Source organism: Marmota marmota, unplaced genomic scaffold (assembly GCF_001458135.2).
Source record: "Marmota marmota marmota unplaced genomic scaffold, marMar, whole genome shotgun sequence".
Classification (NCBI taxonomy): domain Eukaryota; kingdom Metazoa; phylum Chordata; class Mammalia; order Rodentia; family Sciuridae; genus Marmota; species Marmota marmota.
Window position 1 is genome coordinate 41,182,197 of NW_025999977.1, and position 18,200 is coordinate 41,200,396.

Consider the following 18,200-nt stretch of genomic DNA (forward strand, 5'->3'; position numbering starts at 1 on the left):
ACCCCCCACCCTGCAGCCGCGTGGCATGCTAGTGCTGGTCAAGAGTAACCCTAAAGTCTCTGGGCCCACAGTCTTTGTATTAGAAGCGGTAGTTTTCAAGCTTCATTTTATTCTGGGGGGATTGGAGGGATCCCTATTCCCCCACCTTGGGTTTTGCGCGTGTGCACACACGCGCACACACACCGCAGTTCCCTCTGCCTCTTGATTTATTGTTTCTAATCCTTCAGCCTTTCCAGCACCACGGGCACTCTCCCTGACCCCATTTCTCATCTCTTCCTTACTCCCACTCCCAGGTACCTAATAATCGAGAACTTCATTCCCCCTGAGGAGAAGAACAAGATCATGAACCGGCTCTTCCTGGACTGTGAGGAGGAACAGTGGAAGTTCCAGCCGCTGGTGCCAGCTGGAGTGTGAGTCTCCAGCCCGTTTGTCTGGGCCCAAGGCCTTGCAAGCTCTTTCTAGGTTGTGGGTGGTGAGAGGCTTGAAGCCCCACCTGCTGGTGACAGATGTTCTAGGACTTGGGAAGGGATAAGTGGGATGCAGAGGGACCATGGATTTCTTACAACCTGATTTATTGGGGTCTCCCTCCATGAAGGAAGGGTATTAAAAAAAAAAGTCTTATTAGCCATGAGCCTGGCCTGAGATGCAAAAATGCAAAAGCAACCTGCAAGAGGCCTGGCAGGGAGGGGAGAGGGACCTCTGGCTTCTTGAGAGTCCCAGTGAGGCTAACTAACATCTGTTCACTTATGGTGAATACTCATTTGTCAGGTGCCAGAAATAGCAACAACAGTTAATATTTGCCCAGCCCTGCTGTGTCCTGCACCTGCAAGACTGCAGACAGAAGATAAATCAGACACAGTCTGAGCTCATAGTCCAGTGGGAAATATAGAGAAGTAATCAGATCATGACATGATAAAGGCATGATTCAGTCTTCACAGCCTCACTCAGCTGGGTGATTCAGCATTTCCACCTGTTTCCATCTCCTAGTGCTTAGGTGCAGCTGCGTCCATTAGCTGGGTATGTAGCGCCCTCTGCTGGTATCCGGGAAGAACAAGGCTGAATATCAAAGCCTAACAGGGTGACCAAGCTGGACTGCCCTCCCTTCCTTGCAAATCTGTGTAAAGCAATGAAGGGACAGCACTTCCCTGTATTTGCTCTCTCTATCCTAGGAATATTACTTCCAGGAAGGGCAGGAGTCTCCCTAAGAGCTGGGTGGGAAGTTAGCAAATGTCTGTAGCTTCTCACTGGAGCATCTGATGTCTACTTGATCTCTCTGCTTTCTGAAGGGCTGGTCCAACTTGTGTAGTTGTAAATGCCAAAGTCATGAGTGGGTTGCTAAGTAGATCATGTACCCCTCTAATACAGAGGCTCTCGACCTGGCCACAGATAGAAATATGTGTGAGTTGGGCTCCAAAGAGTTTAATTTAAAGGATCATAGTAGATCACAGAACACCTCCCGCCCCCCGCCTTTAAAGTTTCCAGGTGATTCTACAATGAAGCCAGGTTCAAAAATTACATTACTCTAGGACTATTTTCTGTAGGCAGATGCTGGTGAGGCTTCTGCTTTATAAGGTTATTTTGTACTTAGAGAAGTTCTTGAGTCGAAGGTTTGCAGATGGAAGGTTTTTTTTTTGTTTTTATTTTTGTTCTGGTATCAGGGATTCAACCCAAGGGCATTTAACCACTGAGCCACATCCCCAGCCCTTTTGATTTTTTGAGACAGGGTCTCACTAAGTTGCTTAGGCAACTTGCTAAGTTGCTGAGCTGGCCTTAAATTTGTAATCCTCCTGCCTCAGCCTCACTGGGATTACAAATTGTACCATCATGTCCAGCAAGAATTTCTTAATATTTTGATGTAGTCATGTTATCAAAGTTCTCAACTACAGATGGGGTGAGAGAAGCTTTGAGAACGCAATTTTTTTTAAATGTATATATTTTTTTCTAGTTATAGATGGACACAATATCTTTATTTATTTATTTTTATGTAGTGCTGAAGATCAAACCCAGTACCTCACATGTGCGGGGCAAGTGCTCTACCACTAGGCCACAACCCAAGCCCTAGAAGGCATGTTTTTTAACTTCTTATTCTGGAACATAAGAATTGGAAGAAGAGTGCCAAGAATTCCCTTATACTGTGCACCAAATTTTTAACACTTTGACATATCTTATTTTAATTCCCTCTGTCTCCCCCGACCCTAGTCATTTGTGATTTAGTTGCAAACATTCTAACCCTTTACTTGTATTTTCTAAGAACAAGGACATTCTCTTACATAACCAAAGTACAATCACCAATTTCAGGTTTTCCTCCATCTCCACCTGAGACTATGTATTTTGTTTAATTATTATGCCTTGTTAGTTTCTTTTAATCTGGAACTGAGGGTTTTGATTTGAGGTTTTTGTTTTGTTTTGTTTTGTTTTGTTTTTTGTTTTTTTTTAAAGAGAGAGAGAGAGTGAGAGAGAGAATTTTTTTTAATATTTATTTTTCAGTTTTCGGTGGACACAACATCTTTATTTTATTTTTATGTGGTGCTGAGGATCGGATCGAACCCAGTGCCCCGCGCATGCCAGGCGAGTGCGTTACCGCTTGAGCCATATCCCCAGCCCTACATCCCAGCCTTTTTTATTTTTTATTTTGAGACAGGGTCTTACTATATTGATTAGACCTTGATAAGTTGCTGAAGCTGGCCTTGAACTTGCAATGCTCCCAAGTTGCTGGAATTATAGGTGTGCACCCAGCACCTGGCAAGAAAGGAGTTTTCTTTGCTATTGGGAAACCTGCAAATTCTGGTCTTTCCTCAAAAACTTTTTTCTTTAGTTCACCTCTATAGTGTTTTCCAGTACCAAACAGACGCCCTTTAATTTAAATCTGCATATCTCCCAAGTCTATATTTACAGGTTTGTGCTGGCAACTCTTCTAGATGAATCCCAATTGGACTGTGTTCCTGGAAATTTTTGTATTGATAATTTAAAGATATAATTATACAATTTTTCATAATTCTGGATAAGTATATTCACAATCTAACCATGCTATTTTGTATAGAACAAATATATACTGGCTCAGAATAGACAGTATATGTTTTGTACAGAAAACATACGAAATATATCTGGGTAAGGATAAAATATATAAAAGCAGTGTTCTCTACTGCAGCTAAATAAATGAATAGTTATTACAGATTACTTTAAAAAAGAACTTCAAGAAATAAATTACTGGGGCTGGGGATGTGGCTCAAGCGGTAGCGCGCTCGCCTGGCATGCGTGCGGCCCGGGTTCGATCCTCAGCACCACATACAAACAAAGATGTTGTGTCCGCTGAGAACTAAAAAATAAATATTTAAAAAAAAAAAAAAAGAAATAAATTACTTTGAAAACATTTATCAAGCTGGGCTTGGTGGTGCATGCCTATAATCCCAGTGAATTAGGAGGCTGAGACAGGAAGATCACAAGTTTGAAGCCAGCCTCAGCGACTTAGACCCTTTCTCAAAAAAAAAAAAAAAAAAAAAGGCCTGGGGATGTGGCTCAGTGGTAAAGTGTCCTTGGGTTCATTCCCCAGTACCAAAAATATGAAATCAAAAGGCAAATAAAAATGGAGCTAGGAATTTTTATATGAAACAAGTTTTTTAAATGACTCTTTTTTTTAAAGCAGTGGTGGTTAGAATAAAGTAAAAACAATTCATCATAATTGCAATCCCACTGAGATTGTGACTCAGCAGAGGGGCGGAGGGGCAGCCTGGGATGGAGCAGGGAGTTGGTAGCCTGGTTCTCTAAGACTATCTGCCTCAAGTCCCTCATTTCCCAGTGGAAGGTTGAAGATAGAGAAGGTCCTTGAATATGGCTTTCCTCATTTCTGGGAGCTCTGGGATCTGAGTACATCCCCTTCCAGAGAAAAAGATGCTTTCTTTCAGTGTTGGCTCCCACCATTTGCAACATAACTAAATCAGGGCTCAAAAAAAAAAAAAAAAAAAAAAAAACTAACAGAAAAGCTCTTTCTCCCCAAGCATATTTAACTAATCAGGGCATTGTTCCATTCACTCAATAAGTGTGGGATATTTTGCTTTCCTGGGGCCTATGCTATTCCAGGGATGAGAACACCAAATCTGCTTGAACTGAGAAGAAAAGACATTGTTTGAAAGAAATTACCTAAGGTTGTATTGTCCCTTTAGAAAGCTTTTGTTGGAAAAGCATTTTCCCTCCTCCTCCTGGAGCCACAAGCATGGACTCCACCCATGTCTTGGGAACAGGGAGTCAATGTTAGGCAACCCTTGAGACACGCCCATGTCTACTTATTTTGGAAGTCAATCCATTTCTCCTTTTTCTCCACTATCTCTCTGTAGCCATTGGTTGATAACATAATCACAGGTGAGGTACCTTGCACAATCACAATTTTGTATAAAGTTGCCTTCAAAAAGCATTTTTGCAACCAACTCCAGCAATAGCTATTTTACAAATATGATCTTTTATTTTTATTTTCTCATAATTGCCTTTATTTTGAATTGAATTTATATAAAGTTCTCCTCTAAGAGTTATATATTTGATTGATAATGTCCATAGCCCATGATTTAGGGTTCACAAAATTTTATTGTAACTTGAGTATTTTGGCCTTGGTATCCAAATCCACCCGAGATTCTGGGTTTTGTTTTTGTTTTTGTGCTGGGTGCTGAACCCAGGGCCTCATGCATGACAGACAAGCACTCTACCACTGAGCTGCACCCCCAGCCCCCAGCCTAGGTTCTTTATAAATCCACCATGGTACAGGATGGGACTGGACTTTGGATTTGGAACATTCTGAATTCTAGTCCCTGCTCTGCCACTTAGGGCCTTAAGAAAGTGTTTAAGGCTGAGTATGTGACACCTGCCTGTAATCCCAACAACTCAGGAGACTGAGACAGGAGGATATCCAGTATGAGGCCAGTCTGGGCAATTTATTGAAACTGTCTCAAAATTTAAAAAGGGCTGGAGGTATTAGCTTAGTGATAGGGTGCTTGCCTAGCATGTACTAAGCCCTGAATTCAATCCCCAGTATTACACACACACACATACATACACAAAGTTTTTTTTTTTTAATATTATTTTTAGTTGTAGTTGGACACAATACCTTTATTTTATTTATTTATTTATATTTTTTAAATAGAGAATTTTTTAATATTTATTTTTTAGTTTTCGGCAGACACAACATCTTTTATTTTATTTTTATGTGGTGCTGAGGATCAAACCCAGGGCTTCTCATGTGCTAGGTGAGCACTCTACTGTTCAACCCCAATCCCAGCCCATAGGATTCTATTTTTTTTTTTTTGAAGTGATGAGCAAATGATGACTGATGCTATTATTAATGATGTCATTAATAATACTGATGATCTTAAGTTATATATATAATTATGATTCTCAACCTATTTTAATGCACCTGTGTCACATTTCATTGACATATTCACAGACTTGAAAACTTGGAACTTAATGGGTTAAAGAGAGAACAGTCCTTATTCTCAACAGAAGGGAAGAAAGTCAAACTGGTTTCATCACAGAGGCAACATTTGCCCTAGTAAGAACATTCTTAGCTCTGCGTGGAGTCTCCTAGACTTCTGGGAGAACTGAAGGGAATCTGAAACAGGGGAAGTCACCTGTCCCTGGCAGGGCTGGCACAGTGAGCAGAAGGGGAAAGAGGAGACTGAGAGTTCAGACTCACAGGGCACTGCAGCAAGGTGGACAGGTAAGCTGCAGGGACGGAGTGACCAGATCACAGAAAACCAAATTTGCTGTGTTGGGTGCACATGGAGGACCTACAAGAGAAAACACCCAATGATGTTGGACGCTTGTTTTCTGAACAGGGGAGAAAAGGTGATCAGACAGAGTCAGCAAAATGAAATAGAGCTGAGATTTGATGGTTGTTTTTTTTTTTAATATTAAAGGAAAAAAATTGTGATCGCAGGGCTATGAAGAGGGGTCCTATGAGAACTCTTGGGATCAGCCACGCAGGTGATAACTGTTGTGGGTCTCTGTTGGGAAATGCAGTGTCAGGCCCCTAGCTCTGGGCTGTCAGCCACAACCCTCCTACTAGAGGGATCAATCATGAAAGCAGGCCTGGGGCAGAAGAGGGAGTAGATGGGAAATTTGGTGTCCCAATTACGGAATCCCTTCCCCCAACTCTTCCTTCCTTGCGTGCCACCCAGAATAGCCCTGGCATGTTTATTAGGTCACACTGCCAATTCCCACTGACCCAATGTTTGCCCAGCTCTGCCCCTCTGTCCTGTTCCCAGAGCCTGGGCTTGCAAAGGCCCTCTTTGGCCCCAGACTGTCCTGAATGCACTCCGGAAAGACAGTACACCATCATAAAAAGGGTACTTCAGCAGGTTCAGATTCCTAGGGTCCTTAATTATATGACCTTGGACACAAAACACTATCTTTTTGAGCCTGTCTCACTGCCTGCCCTACGCACACTGAGGAACTTGTTGTAAAGCTCAGTTGAGATGAGTAGACGCACCTGGGGTTGTGGTTCAGCAGTAGAGTGTTCACCTAGCACATGCGAAGCCCTGGGTTTGATCCTCAGCACCACATAAAAATAGATAAATAAAATAAAGGTATTGTGTCCAACTACAACTAAAAATAATATTAAAAAAAAAAACTTTGTGTGTGTGTGTGTGTGTGTGTGTGAGTGAGAGAGAGATACTGGAGATTGAATTCAGGGCTTAGTACATGCTAGGCAAGCACCCTATCACTAAGCTAATACCTCTAGCCCTTTTTATTTTGAGACAGACAAAATTATTTTCTGGACTTTCCCACTCTCTTCCTCATGGAGTCAGTGCTGCTTACTTACCACCTGCACCCATCACAAAACTGTCTTCTTGCTGCCACTGTCACTGATGCTGCCTCTGTCCACATGCCTAGCCTCTGCACATCCTGTAGCCTCCCAGCAGCAAAGTGAAGTGGGGCTTCTAGAACCTTGCCTTACCTGTTTTTTTTTTTTTTAATTTTTTTGGAGGTTGTAGATGGACACAATACCTTCATCTTATTTATTTATTTTTATATGGTGCTGAGGATCGAACCCAGGGCCTCCCACGTGCCAGCCAAGTGCTCTACCACTGAGCTACAACCCCAGCCCCCTTACCTGGTTTTTATCTATAAAGAAGGTCAGCAGGGACTCCTAAGTGGGGTCCAGCACTCTTATAAATGGAACCACAAGAATGCTGCTTCTTGGGCTGGGGTTGTGGCTCCGTGGTGGAGCACTTGCCCAGCATGTGTGAGGCATTGGGTTCGATCTTCAGCACCACATAAAAATAAATGAAGGTTTCCATCTATTACTGAAAAAAAAAAAAAAAAGAAGAAGAATGCTGCTTTTTGCCCCTGTGCAGAAGGGAGGCACTGTTCTGTAGCCTCTCTGCACAGCTTGTTTTATGCAAGGACAGAATGTCCTATCTAAATTGCTCTGCCCATCTGCTCTCCTGCCTCCCAATTGGTAGTCTTTTGAATTTTTTTTTTTTTTGGTACTGAATGTTGAACTTGGGGGCTCACGACCACTGAGCCCCATCCCCAGCCCTATGTTGTATTTTATTTAAGGACAGGGTCTCACTGAGTTGCTTAGCGCCTCGCTTTTGCTGACGCTGGCTTTTAACTTGCGATCTACCTGTCTCAGCCTCCTGAACTGCTGGGATTATAGATGTGTGTCACCACACCCAGCTGCCTTTTGAATTTTTTATTACTCATTTCATTTCATTTGTATCCCTACTTGAAATTAGCAAGTGGAATTGAGAATTAATAACAGTCACAGACACCATGTGTGTGTTGCCCTTAAACTGTGCTAAGTGCTTGTTTAATCTCAGCAATTCTGTATGATGAGGATGACATATCAGAGACTCAGAGATCATAAGCCACTTTCCACGGTGACAGAGCTTTATGTGGCAGAGCCAGCATTTAAACCCATGTCTGTCTTATTCCAAAACCTGTGTTTTAAAATTTATTTATTTATTATTATTATTATTTTTTGGTACCAGGGATTGAACTTGGGCACTCAGCTACTGAGCCACATCCCATCCCCAGCCCTATTTTTTTTTTTTTTTTTTTTTTTGTGGTACTGGGGATTGAACCCTGGGCCTTCTTCAAGGCAAGCATTCTACCCACTGAGCTATATCCCCAGCCCTACTAGCCCTATTTTGTATTTTATTTAGAGACACGGACTCACAGAGTTGCTTAGTGCCTCGCTGTTGCTGAAGCTGGCTTTGAACTCACAATCCTCCTGTCTCAGCTTCCTGAGCTGCTTGGGGTTACAGGCATGCACTGGCTATCTATTTTACTTTTGAGACAGGGTCTTGCTTTTTTGCCCAGACTGACCTCAGACTCGAGATTCCCTGCCTCAGCTTTCTAAGTAGCTAGGATTATAGGCGTGTGCCATTGCACTTGGCTCCTTTCTTTTTAAAAAAGGAAATAAATGACTTTCTTGTTTTTTTTTTTTTTGTGTTTGTTTGCTTGGGATAATTAAAAGTAATACATGAGCCTTGGGTGTAGCATGGTGGCATACACCTTTAATTCCAGTTACTTAGGACACTGAGGCAGGAGGGCTGCAAATTCAAGGCCAGCCTGGGCAACTTAACAAGACCCTGCCTGAAAAGGGGTAGAGCACTCCTGGTTCAATCCCTAGCACTCCCCACCCCCAAAAAAAGTAATACATTATACTCATCATATTGCTGAAAGTAAAATACCTGACATACCCTTACTTGGTTAGAATATAGAGTAATGGAAAGTTTTATAGGCATAACAACTTGAAAAGCAATTTGGCAATATCTAGTAAAATTGAAAATGCACATATTCTACAATGCAACAACTCCATTCCTGGGTATATGTCCCAGGGAAGATGTTGACTGTGTACATGGAGCACAGTGTTTAAGCCATATTTAATAGCTGAAAAAAAATCAACCTCAGTGCCCATCAACAAGAGTTGGTGCACACACACATATGTGCCCACACAAGATGCTATACTGAAACTTTAATGCACAATATAGCATTGTGGTTAAAGTGATAATCTAGAGCTGCACACTGAGAACAAATGAGGTGCAGTTCATACACCAGACAGCTCAAGATTTAGAAATAGGCATACAAGTAACACATTGTGTATGAATACTTACATATAAAAATAAGTGTAAAACCATGCATGACCATGATAAGCACCCAGCTCAAGAGAGTGATAACTCTGGGGAAGGCGGGGAAATGGGAAGCTTAAAAACTGTATTTTAAGCTGGGTGCAGTTGCTCATATCTGTGATTTCAGTAGCTAGGGAGGATTCTGAATTTAAATCCAGCCTCACCAATTTAGTGAGGCCCCAAGCAACTCAGTGAGACCCTGTCTCTAAATATATTTAAAAAGCGGGGGGGGCTAGGGATGTGGCTCAGTGGTTAAGTACCCTGGGTTCAATCCTTAGTACCAAAATAAATAAATAGCTGTATTTTATTTCTCTAAAAGAGATTTGATATAATGAATGTTAAGATTGGACAAAGCTGGATAGTAGGCATACAGATATCTACTATTTCCTATATTTTTCTAAATGTTTGAAATAATTTATTTGATATAAAGTTATACATATTCATTGCAAAGTTTTTCAAGTATGCCAAAGGGCATAACGAAGGTGTTAGCAGTATAGCTCACTAGTAGCTCTGAGTTTGATCCCCAGAACAGCAAAGGAAAAAAGCCATGAAGAAAATAAAAATCACCCATAACAACACAATCCAAAGATAATGTACGTTAACATTCTATTAAATATTCCCTAAGCATAAAACAAAAACTTAATCTTTTTTACTTAACATATTGTAGAAATTTTGTGTGTGTGTGTGTGTGTGTGTGCAGTATTGGGGTTTGAACTCAGGGCCTTGCACATGTTAGGTAAATTGAGCTATTTTTTTTTCCTGCTTTGCAATAGGTCTCAATAAATTGTCCAGGCTGGCCTTGGACTCGCCATCCTCACCCACCTGACGCATGACATTACAGGCATATACCACCACACCAGGCTACACACAAAAAATTTAAAGACTATATAATATTCCTTCATATAGCTGAATAATAAACCCTACATACAAATTTTTGCCCCTATTCCTGATTATTTCCTTAGGGAAATTCCTAGGAGTGGGAATTTGGGTAGAAGAAAGTATACTTTTTAAAAGTATAAAAGCTTAAAAACTGTAAGTCTGTTTTGTTTTGCTTTTGAACAAATGCTTTGTATAGTTCATGCATCATAAAAATAACCATTTTAAAGTATATAGTTAGGTCAGGAATGTAGCTTAGTTGGTAGAGTGCTTGTCTCTCATGCACAAGGCCCTGGGTTCAGTCCCCAGCATCACAAAATAATAATAATAAGTAAAGTATACATTTGATCCCAGTATAGTGGCACATGCCTATAATCCTGGAAATTCAGAAGACTAAAGTAGGAGGTTCAAGGCCAGCCTGAGCAACTTAGCAAGACCCTGTCTCAAAATTAAAAACAAAATTTTTTAAAGGGCTGGGGATTTAACTCAGTGTTAGAGCACCCCTGGGTTCAATTACCAATATCAAATAAATAAATAAAAATGCAATTGAGTGGATTTTTGTATATTCAGAATTGTACAATTCTCACCACTATCTAATTATAGAACATTTTCATCACTCCAAAAAGAAACCCCAGACCCATTAGCAGTCACTCATTCTATGTAGCCTTCCCAGTCCTAGTAAACTACTAATCCACCTTCTGTCTCTATGGATATGCCTATTCCAGATGTGGAACTGTATGATATGTGGTCTTTGACTGGTGTCTTTCACTTGGCAAAGTGTTTTCTTCAAGTTTTGTCCATGTCCTACCATGTATCGGTACTTTGTTCCTTTTTTACCAACGAGTAATATAGCATTCTATGGGCATGCCGTATTTTGTTTGTCCATTCATCAGTTGATGTGTATTTGGGTTATTTCTGCTTTGCGTATTTATTTTTGTTGTCCTGGGGACTGAATGCAGGCACGCTCTATCACCGAACGACACTCCCGACCCTATTTATTTACTTAAGACATGGTCTCACTAAGTTGCCCAGGCTGGCCTCAAACTTGCTAGGTCTCCTGCATCAGCCTCCCAAGTCACTGGGATTACAGGTATGCACCACTGTGCCAAACTTACTTTTGGACTATTAGAAATAATGCTGCTATGATCATTTGTGTACATGTTTTTTTGGGGGAGGGGGAGGGCTAGGGATTGAACTCTCAGGGGCACTCAACCACTAAGCCCTATTTTGTATTTTGTTTGGAGACAGGGTCTCACTGAGTTGCTTAGTATCTCACCGTTGCTGAGACTGGCTTTGAACCCACCATCCTCCTGTCTCAGCTTCCTGAGCTGCTGGGATCATAGGCGAGTGGCATGGCGCCCAACTACATGTTTTCAGTTCTTTGGAGTATATGCTTAGTAGTGGAAGTTCTAGATTATGTGTTTAAATTTTTTTTTTTTTTTTTTTTTTGGTATTGGGATTGAACCCAAGAGTGCTAAACCACTGAGCTACCTCCCCAGCCCTTTTTAAATTTGAGACACATCCTCACTAAGTTGCTTAGGGCCTTGCTAAATTGCTGAGGCTGGCCTCAAATTTTTGCTCCTCCCACATCACTGGGATTATTTGTGCTACTGCACCCAGCACATGTTTTAACTTTTTGAGGAACTACCAAACTGTTAAATTTCCACCAACACATGTTATTGTCTCTTTTTAAATTATAGTCATCCTCATGGCATCTCATGTGGTTTTGATTTACATTTTGCTAGTGACTAATGATGTTGAACTTCTTTTCATGTGGTCATCATATATTTGTGTGTGTGTGTGTTTTGGTGGTGTACTAGGACTTGAACCCAGGGCCTCCAACATGCTAGGCAAGTGTTCTACCCACAAAGCCACACCCCAGCCCTTTTTTATTTTACTTTGAGGCAGAGTTTCCCTAAATTGCCCAGTCTGGCCTTGAGTGTGCATTCTCCTGCCTCAGCCTCCCAAGTAGCTGGGATTATAGGTGTGTACTACCCAGCTGGCTAGTTTTTAACCATTTTATTATATATATCCTGTGAAGGAAAATGAAAGCAGAGCTATCAGTCATCAACAATTTTGTGTAGTGTATGAAATTAGTGTATAAATCTGAAAACTAAAATGAGACTGGATTTTCCTCTTCATTCCAGCCCTCAACCTTTTTTTTTTTTTGCTGCAGTACTGGGGATTGAACTCAGGGTTGCTCTACCACTGAGCTACATCCCCAGTTCCTTCTTTTTTTACAGAATATTTTTAGTTGTAGATGGACAGAATACTTTATTTTATTTATTTAGTTTTATGTGGTGCTGAGGATCGAACCCAGTGCCTCACATGTACAAGGCAAGCTCTCTACCACTGAGCTACAACCCAGCTCCTCAGTCCCTTCTTATTTTTTATTTTGAGACAGGGTCTTGCGAAGTTGCCAAGGCTTGTACCACTGCACCTGGATAGCCCTTTTTACTGTGGAAAAAAAATTAGAGCAACAATATTGAAGAAATATGTGCTTGTGTATACCAGGTATGGTGGCACACTCCTGTATTTCCACTTACTCAGGAGGCTGAAGCAGGAGGATCCCAGTGCGTAGCTAGCCTCAGCAACTTAGTGAGAACCTGTCTCAAAATAAAAAATAAAATGGCCTGAGGATGTGGTTCAGTGGTAAATGCCTCTGGGTTCTAACCACAGTATCCCACTCACTCACCCACCCCACCAAAAAAAAATTATAATAATTGTAAGTTATCAGGTTGTATTAGAAGTAGGAGCAGAATATTCCAAAACCTGCAACTGCAGGGTCTCTTGGCTACCAAGAATGATAATTAGTTCCTCATGATATTTGCCCTTTGTGTTAAAAGGAAATTCATTCTGATATCGCCTCTTCCCTACAGGAATAACAGCCAAATGAAGAAGCGGCCAACATCTGCAGTGGGCTACAAGAGGCCTATCAGCCAGTATGCTCGGGTTGCCATGGCAATGGGGTCCCACCCCAGGTATAGGGTAAGAAGCTGGGAAACAGAAATGGGGGGTGTGGGGGAGAACCCAAGGAGAGGGGATGCTGACCACCTCTACTCCCTTAAAGTACCCATCACTCTTGCAATACTCAAGATTGACTAAGTGCTGGTCACTGAGGCTGTTGTTCTCATCTGACATGATTCACCACAGGCTGAAAACATCATGTTTTTGGAGTTGGACGTGTCCCCTCCAGCCGTCTTTGAGATGGAATTCTCTCATGACCAAGAACAAGACCCTCGTGCACTACACATGGAGAGGCTCATGAGGCTGGACAGCTTTCTAGAAAGACCTTCCACATCTAAAGTCCGAAAGTCCCGATCCTGGTCAGTACCACCATGGTCAGACTGAGCACTGGACTTGGGAGGCAGGGGAACTGCATGGGCTGGTTGAGGCTGAAGAGGGTTTTGTTTGCACTCTAATGGGTTGAGGGAAGGAAAGGAAAGGCCTCGCTGTTCCATCTCCTGTGTCCCTAACCTCCCACTCTGCCTGTCTCATTCCCACCCCTGCAGGTGCCAGAGTCCTCAGCGGCCTCCACCTTCCACCGCACATGCCTCCCTGGCCTCTGCTTCTCTGCACCCTGCGACAGTGGTGGACCATGAGTGACAGCCTTCACAGTCAGACTGCCCATCCAACAGACTTTTAGGATGGGGCAGCCAACCTGGGCTCATCTCATCTGCCGCTTGTGTGTGTGTGTATGTAAGTGTGCGTGCATGTGCGTGTGTGTATGTGTGAAGGGGTGAGGATCTGGCAGATGCTGCCTCTGCCTGCTATTCTGCGCCTCCTTTATTTAATTCATGTTATTTATTCGTGGAGCTCAGTTATGTGGGGGAGGTGCCCTCGCCTGAGCAGCTTGGGCCTGTGGCCATCACTGCATAGTCTCCTTTTCTTCTGCCTGGAGACCCCTGGTCAGACCTCAAGCTCCTTCCTGTGTCTCCCACCCTCAGAGAGGAAGATGGCTAGTGCCTGAGAAGACAGTACTTTTTCTACCCACCTCATTCCATAATCCCCATCTCCTCCTACCCTGATGGTGAGCAGTCCCTAAGCACTTTCTGGGACTAGAAAACTACAGGGTGTCCACTGAGGACAAGAGACATGCTGACAGTGTTGGGCCTGTGTTCCTGGTGGACAGAGCCTGCTCTCCACTTTCTGGGCCTCTGACAACCTCTTCTGGCCTCTTGGGCTCTTTTTCAAAGACTTAAACGACTTTACCAAAACTCAGCCTGTGCTCTTCGGCTTTGTCAAGAACTCACAGCTTCCCAAACTCTGCTTCCTGACCACCTTCCCAGCCCTTGGATGGGAATTATGAACCAACCAGTTGTAGCCAACTCAGGACCTGCTGGAAATGGAACAGTATTGAGACATCGTGGACTGTCATCAAGGGAAGTTCCTCCTCTGAGTCCCTTTGTTTCTCTCCCTCTAGAAGTTCCTATGATTGAGGAACTCTCCAACCAACTCCCCGCCTTTTTCTTGTTTGTAGTCAGTACTGGGGATTGAGCCCAGGGACACTCCACCAGTGTGCCACACACCCAGTCCGTTTATTTATTTATTTATTTTAATTTTAAGACAGGGTCTAATTTGCCTGGGCTGACCTCGATCTTGCAATCCTGCCTCACCCTCTGGAATCACTGGATTATAGGTGTGCACCATTGTGCCTGGTGCAACTACCTTGGCTTCTTCCTGCTTCCATCATTTTTCCCTGCCCCATCTCAGTTCATAGTGGGAGGGATCTGCTCCTGGCTAAATGAAGGTATCCAAATCTGTGGTTTTCCTCCTGTATTTGGCCCAGGAGATGGAGACCCAGGCGCAATCATTGCTAGCCTTGCCTAATACTTCTGTTTCTCAGTCATATTTTGATGGCACGATTTTGCTGAAAACTGATCTGTCCATTACCGTGTGTGCAAGTTGGTCCCTCCTCAGGAATCTTCCATTGTGACAGCCCAAAATGACCCCAGGTATCACAAGTAATAACTAAATTTCTACACCTACCCCCCCCAAAAAAGAGTTAATTTTTATTGACTTTTTTAAATCATATAAAACTTTCATTATTTTTTAAAAAGTCCTTGCACATACTCAATGCCACAAAATTGTATAGAGTTACTTTTTTTTTCTTTTCTTTTCTTTTTGTTTTTGGTACTGGGGTTTGAACTCAGGGGCACTCGACCACTGAGCCACATACCCAGCCCTATTTTGTATTTTACTTAAAGACAGGGTCTCACTGAGTTGCTTAGACCTCGCTTTTGCTGAGGCTGGCTTTGAATTCCTCCTGTCTCAGCCTCCCCAGCTGCTGGGATTAAAGGCGTTTGCCACCATGCCCTGCTTGCATAAAGTTATTTTACATGAGAAATTACATTTGAGTTAAAATTGCAAAGTTCTACTCCATAACGGTCACTGGATTCCCTATGCTTCCCTAATATGCCTCTAGGAATATGTCCATGATCCTATGTCTATCTTTTTCCAAGCCTTGGATCTACTCAAAAGATGCTGATAAATGCAAAGATTTCCTAGAGAAGAAATTGTAATTTTTCTGTAAACATTTAATAGTTTATTATTTAATTATATGTTGGTTTAAAAAATAGAAAATTCTCTAATACTAAGGATCATAACACAAGTACATTGACTTTTTTTTATAGACAGGGTCTCACTGAGTTACTTAGCGCCTTGCCATTGCTGAGGCTGGCTTTGAACTCATGATCCTCCTGTCTCAGCCTCCCTAGCTGCTGGGATTACAGGCATGCACTGTCACGCCTGGCTACCATTGATTTATCTTTGAAGTTGGTATATTGGTGGAAGGGTGACGAGGAAATCATGAGAGCAGACAAGTAACTTAGGATTTCAGACAGTCTTGCAGTGCGAGTCTCCTGTCTCTTGACCATCACTGGAGTCAAGCGTGAGGCTGACAGATGTGCTGCGGCAGGTGGCAGTGGGGACTATTCTCTTCCCTTCAGGAAGTAAGCCCTTCTTGTGCCATTTAAGTTCTCTGAATGATGATTTGGTTTGATTTAACTCAATTGTTGTCTTTTCTGCTGTATTTACTGGACTAGATGGTTGAGCCACTCAATTACCATTTGTTCCTGTCCTTCAAGAAAATCACAGTTTCATCAGAGCCCAAGATGATTTGAGACTCAGGATTCAGATCAGAGATCTGGCTATGGCTGGGACAGAAGCTATGTGTAGATATCCCCAGGTGGCCTGCGCAACGAGGGACTTCCAGGGGACCTCCCCCACTGACCTCTTTCTTGTTTGTGGATGAAACAGCACGTGTCACCCCATTCATCACTTGGACACACTGACTCTACATTGTCTGGTCACTTGTCCCTCACAGTCTTATAGCACAATTTACCCACTCACCACCCCCAGTCTGTGGGCTGGGCCCAAGGTGTAGTCGGAGGAGGAGCTCCTGCCTGCAGTTTTGTGTACGTGTGTATGTGTGTGTTTGTGTGTGTGTGTGTTGTACAGGAGACTACACTCAACGTAAGATACGCTGGGAACAGGGCCACTGGGGTGGCTATATCTCAGTCTCAGTCTCTCTCTTTCTCCTTTTCCTTTTGATGTATCAAACATTTGATTGACAAAGTAAGGGACTTGATTAGGACCAAATTTCCATGTCTGTTGCTATGGTCTTTATTTAGGACAACAGTTAATGCAGTGACCAATTCTGTCACTCTATACATATGACTATATGGGACATATGTAATATATAAATATATATATAAAACATTACCCTCTGTCCCCTTGGCTCAGGATGGAGGCCTCTTGGTTGAGCAGAAATGCACTGCAGCTTGGTGCTGCCAGCAGCCTGCAGGTCCCAGCCCTGTTCAAATCAACAGTTGACAATAAAGGAATGAGTATCGTTGCGGAGATACCTGCCTGCTTCTCTTTCCTTTTTTTTTTTTCTTTTAATCCTTGTTCATTTCCTTCCTTCCCTCTCTTCCTGTGAGTGTTGAAGAGTATTTGGAACCCAGCTGCAGTTATCAGCATCTTGGAAAAGCACTGACTACTAAATGAGGGGACATCTGGCCTGGTGCATTGGCACATCTGTAATCCCAGTGACTTGGAAGGTGATGCCTGCAGGAGGATCACAAGTTTGAGGCCAGCCCCAACAACTTAGTGAGACCCTATTCCCCAAAATAAAAGAGACTGGGGATGTAACTCAGTGATAAAGCATTCCTGGGTTCAATCCCCAGTATCAAAAAAAAAAAAAAAAAAGATAACTTTCTGCCCAGTAGAGCTGAGGGGATGCCAGGCTCTCATGGGAAGTCTGTACCAGGGCTGTGGCAGCAGCCATTCATGTTCTAGCAGTTCCTAACCAGTTAATTTTGAACTATTAGCAGATTTCAGAACTACCTAGGTATTGTCCAGTTTAGCTGTTAATGTCATCTCCCCCTGCTCCTCTGTTTGTCAGCCAAGAGGGATTAAAGCAGGAAATACACAGGTTTGCCTGGCTTATTATGGTAGATGCTGAATTCAAATAACTTAAAAGTCTAGGTTGAGGGTGTAGCTCAGTGGTAGAGCCCTTACTTTCCATGTGTGAGACCCTGAGTTCCATCTGTAGCCTGTAAAACAAAAAACTAAAATAAGTGGCTCCCTGTAATAGTTTGGTCTTATAGGAAATGAAAAATAGTTGCTGCTAAAAAACAAACCCAAAGCCTTGATCCCTGACTCCCAGGGGAGCATGGAGGTTCACCTGGTGCAAAACACAAAACAGTGAGCCTGTTGTTTTGCTCTGATGCTTTCTTGGAGGGACTTCCTGCCTCTGACCAGGCGGGAGCCCAAGCTGTAACAGTTCCAGGACTGGGGCAATTCTGCTGCTTAGGAGGCATCTGCCAGGTATTTTGTGTTTGGTGCTTGACACACACAGCTTATTTAATCCTCCCAGGTGGGAATTATAGTCACTAGTTACCAGCAAAGAATTAAGGAAACTAACAAATTTGGCTAAAGACACAGTGATGAAGCTAGACTTCTGGACCCCAGAGTCCATATTTTTTGCTTTGTGTCATACTACTTCTGTAGCCCATAAGTACCTCAGGAAAACTGATTGTCCCCCTACATGTTTCACAAGTAGTAAAAACCAGGGACAGAGTCATCTGTCTCCATAGACATGGTTGAGAATAAGACCAGATCTCCAGACCCTTAATTTATGGGCCTTTCCTTCCCCCCACCCCCCACACACCCATCTTCCTTCCCTCTTTTTTCTTTTTG

The 18,200-nt window shown here is 42.7% G+C and overlaps 1 protein-coding gene across 1 annotated transcript in view; it reads left to right on the forward strand.

Annotated features, from left to right (window-relative positions):
• Kif3c (kinesin family member 3C) overlaps positions 1 to 16,859 on the forward strand; it is a 40,914-nt gene extending 24,055 nt beyond the window's left edge. Inside the window, exons 5-8 of the mRNA XM_015479903.2 lie at positions 294 to 410; positions 12,878 to 12,986; positions 13,152 to 13,324; positions 13,511 to 16,859. Coding sequence (XP_015335389.1) covers positions 294 to 410; positions 12,878 to 12,986; positions 13,152 to 13,324; positions 13,511 to 13,604 — 493 coding nt within the window. The 3' untranslated portion in view covers positions 13,605 to 16,859. The remainder of the gene's footprint in view (positions 1 to 293; positions 411 to 12,877; positions 12,987 to 13,151; positions 13,325 to 13,510) is intronic.
• The last annotated feature ends 1,341 nt before the right edge of the window (positions 16,860 to 18,200 follow it).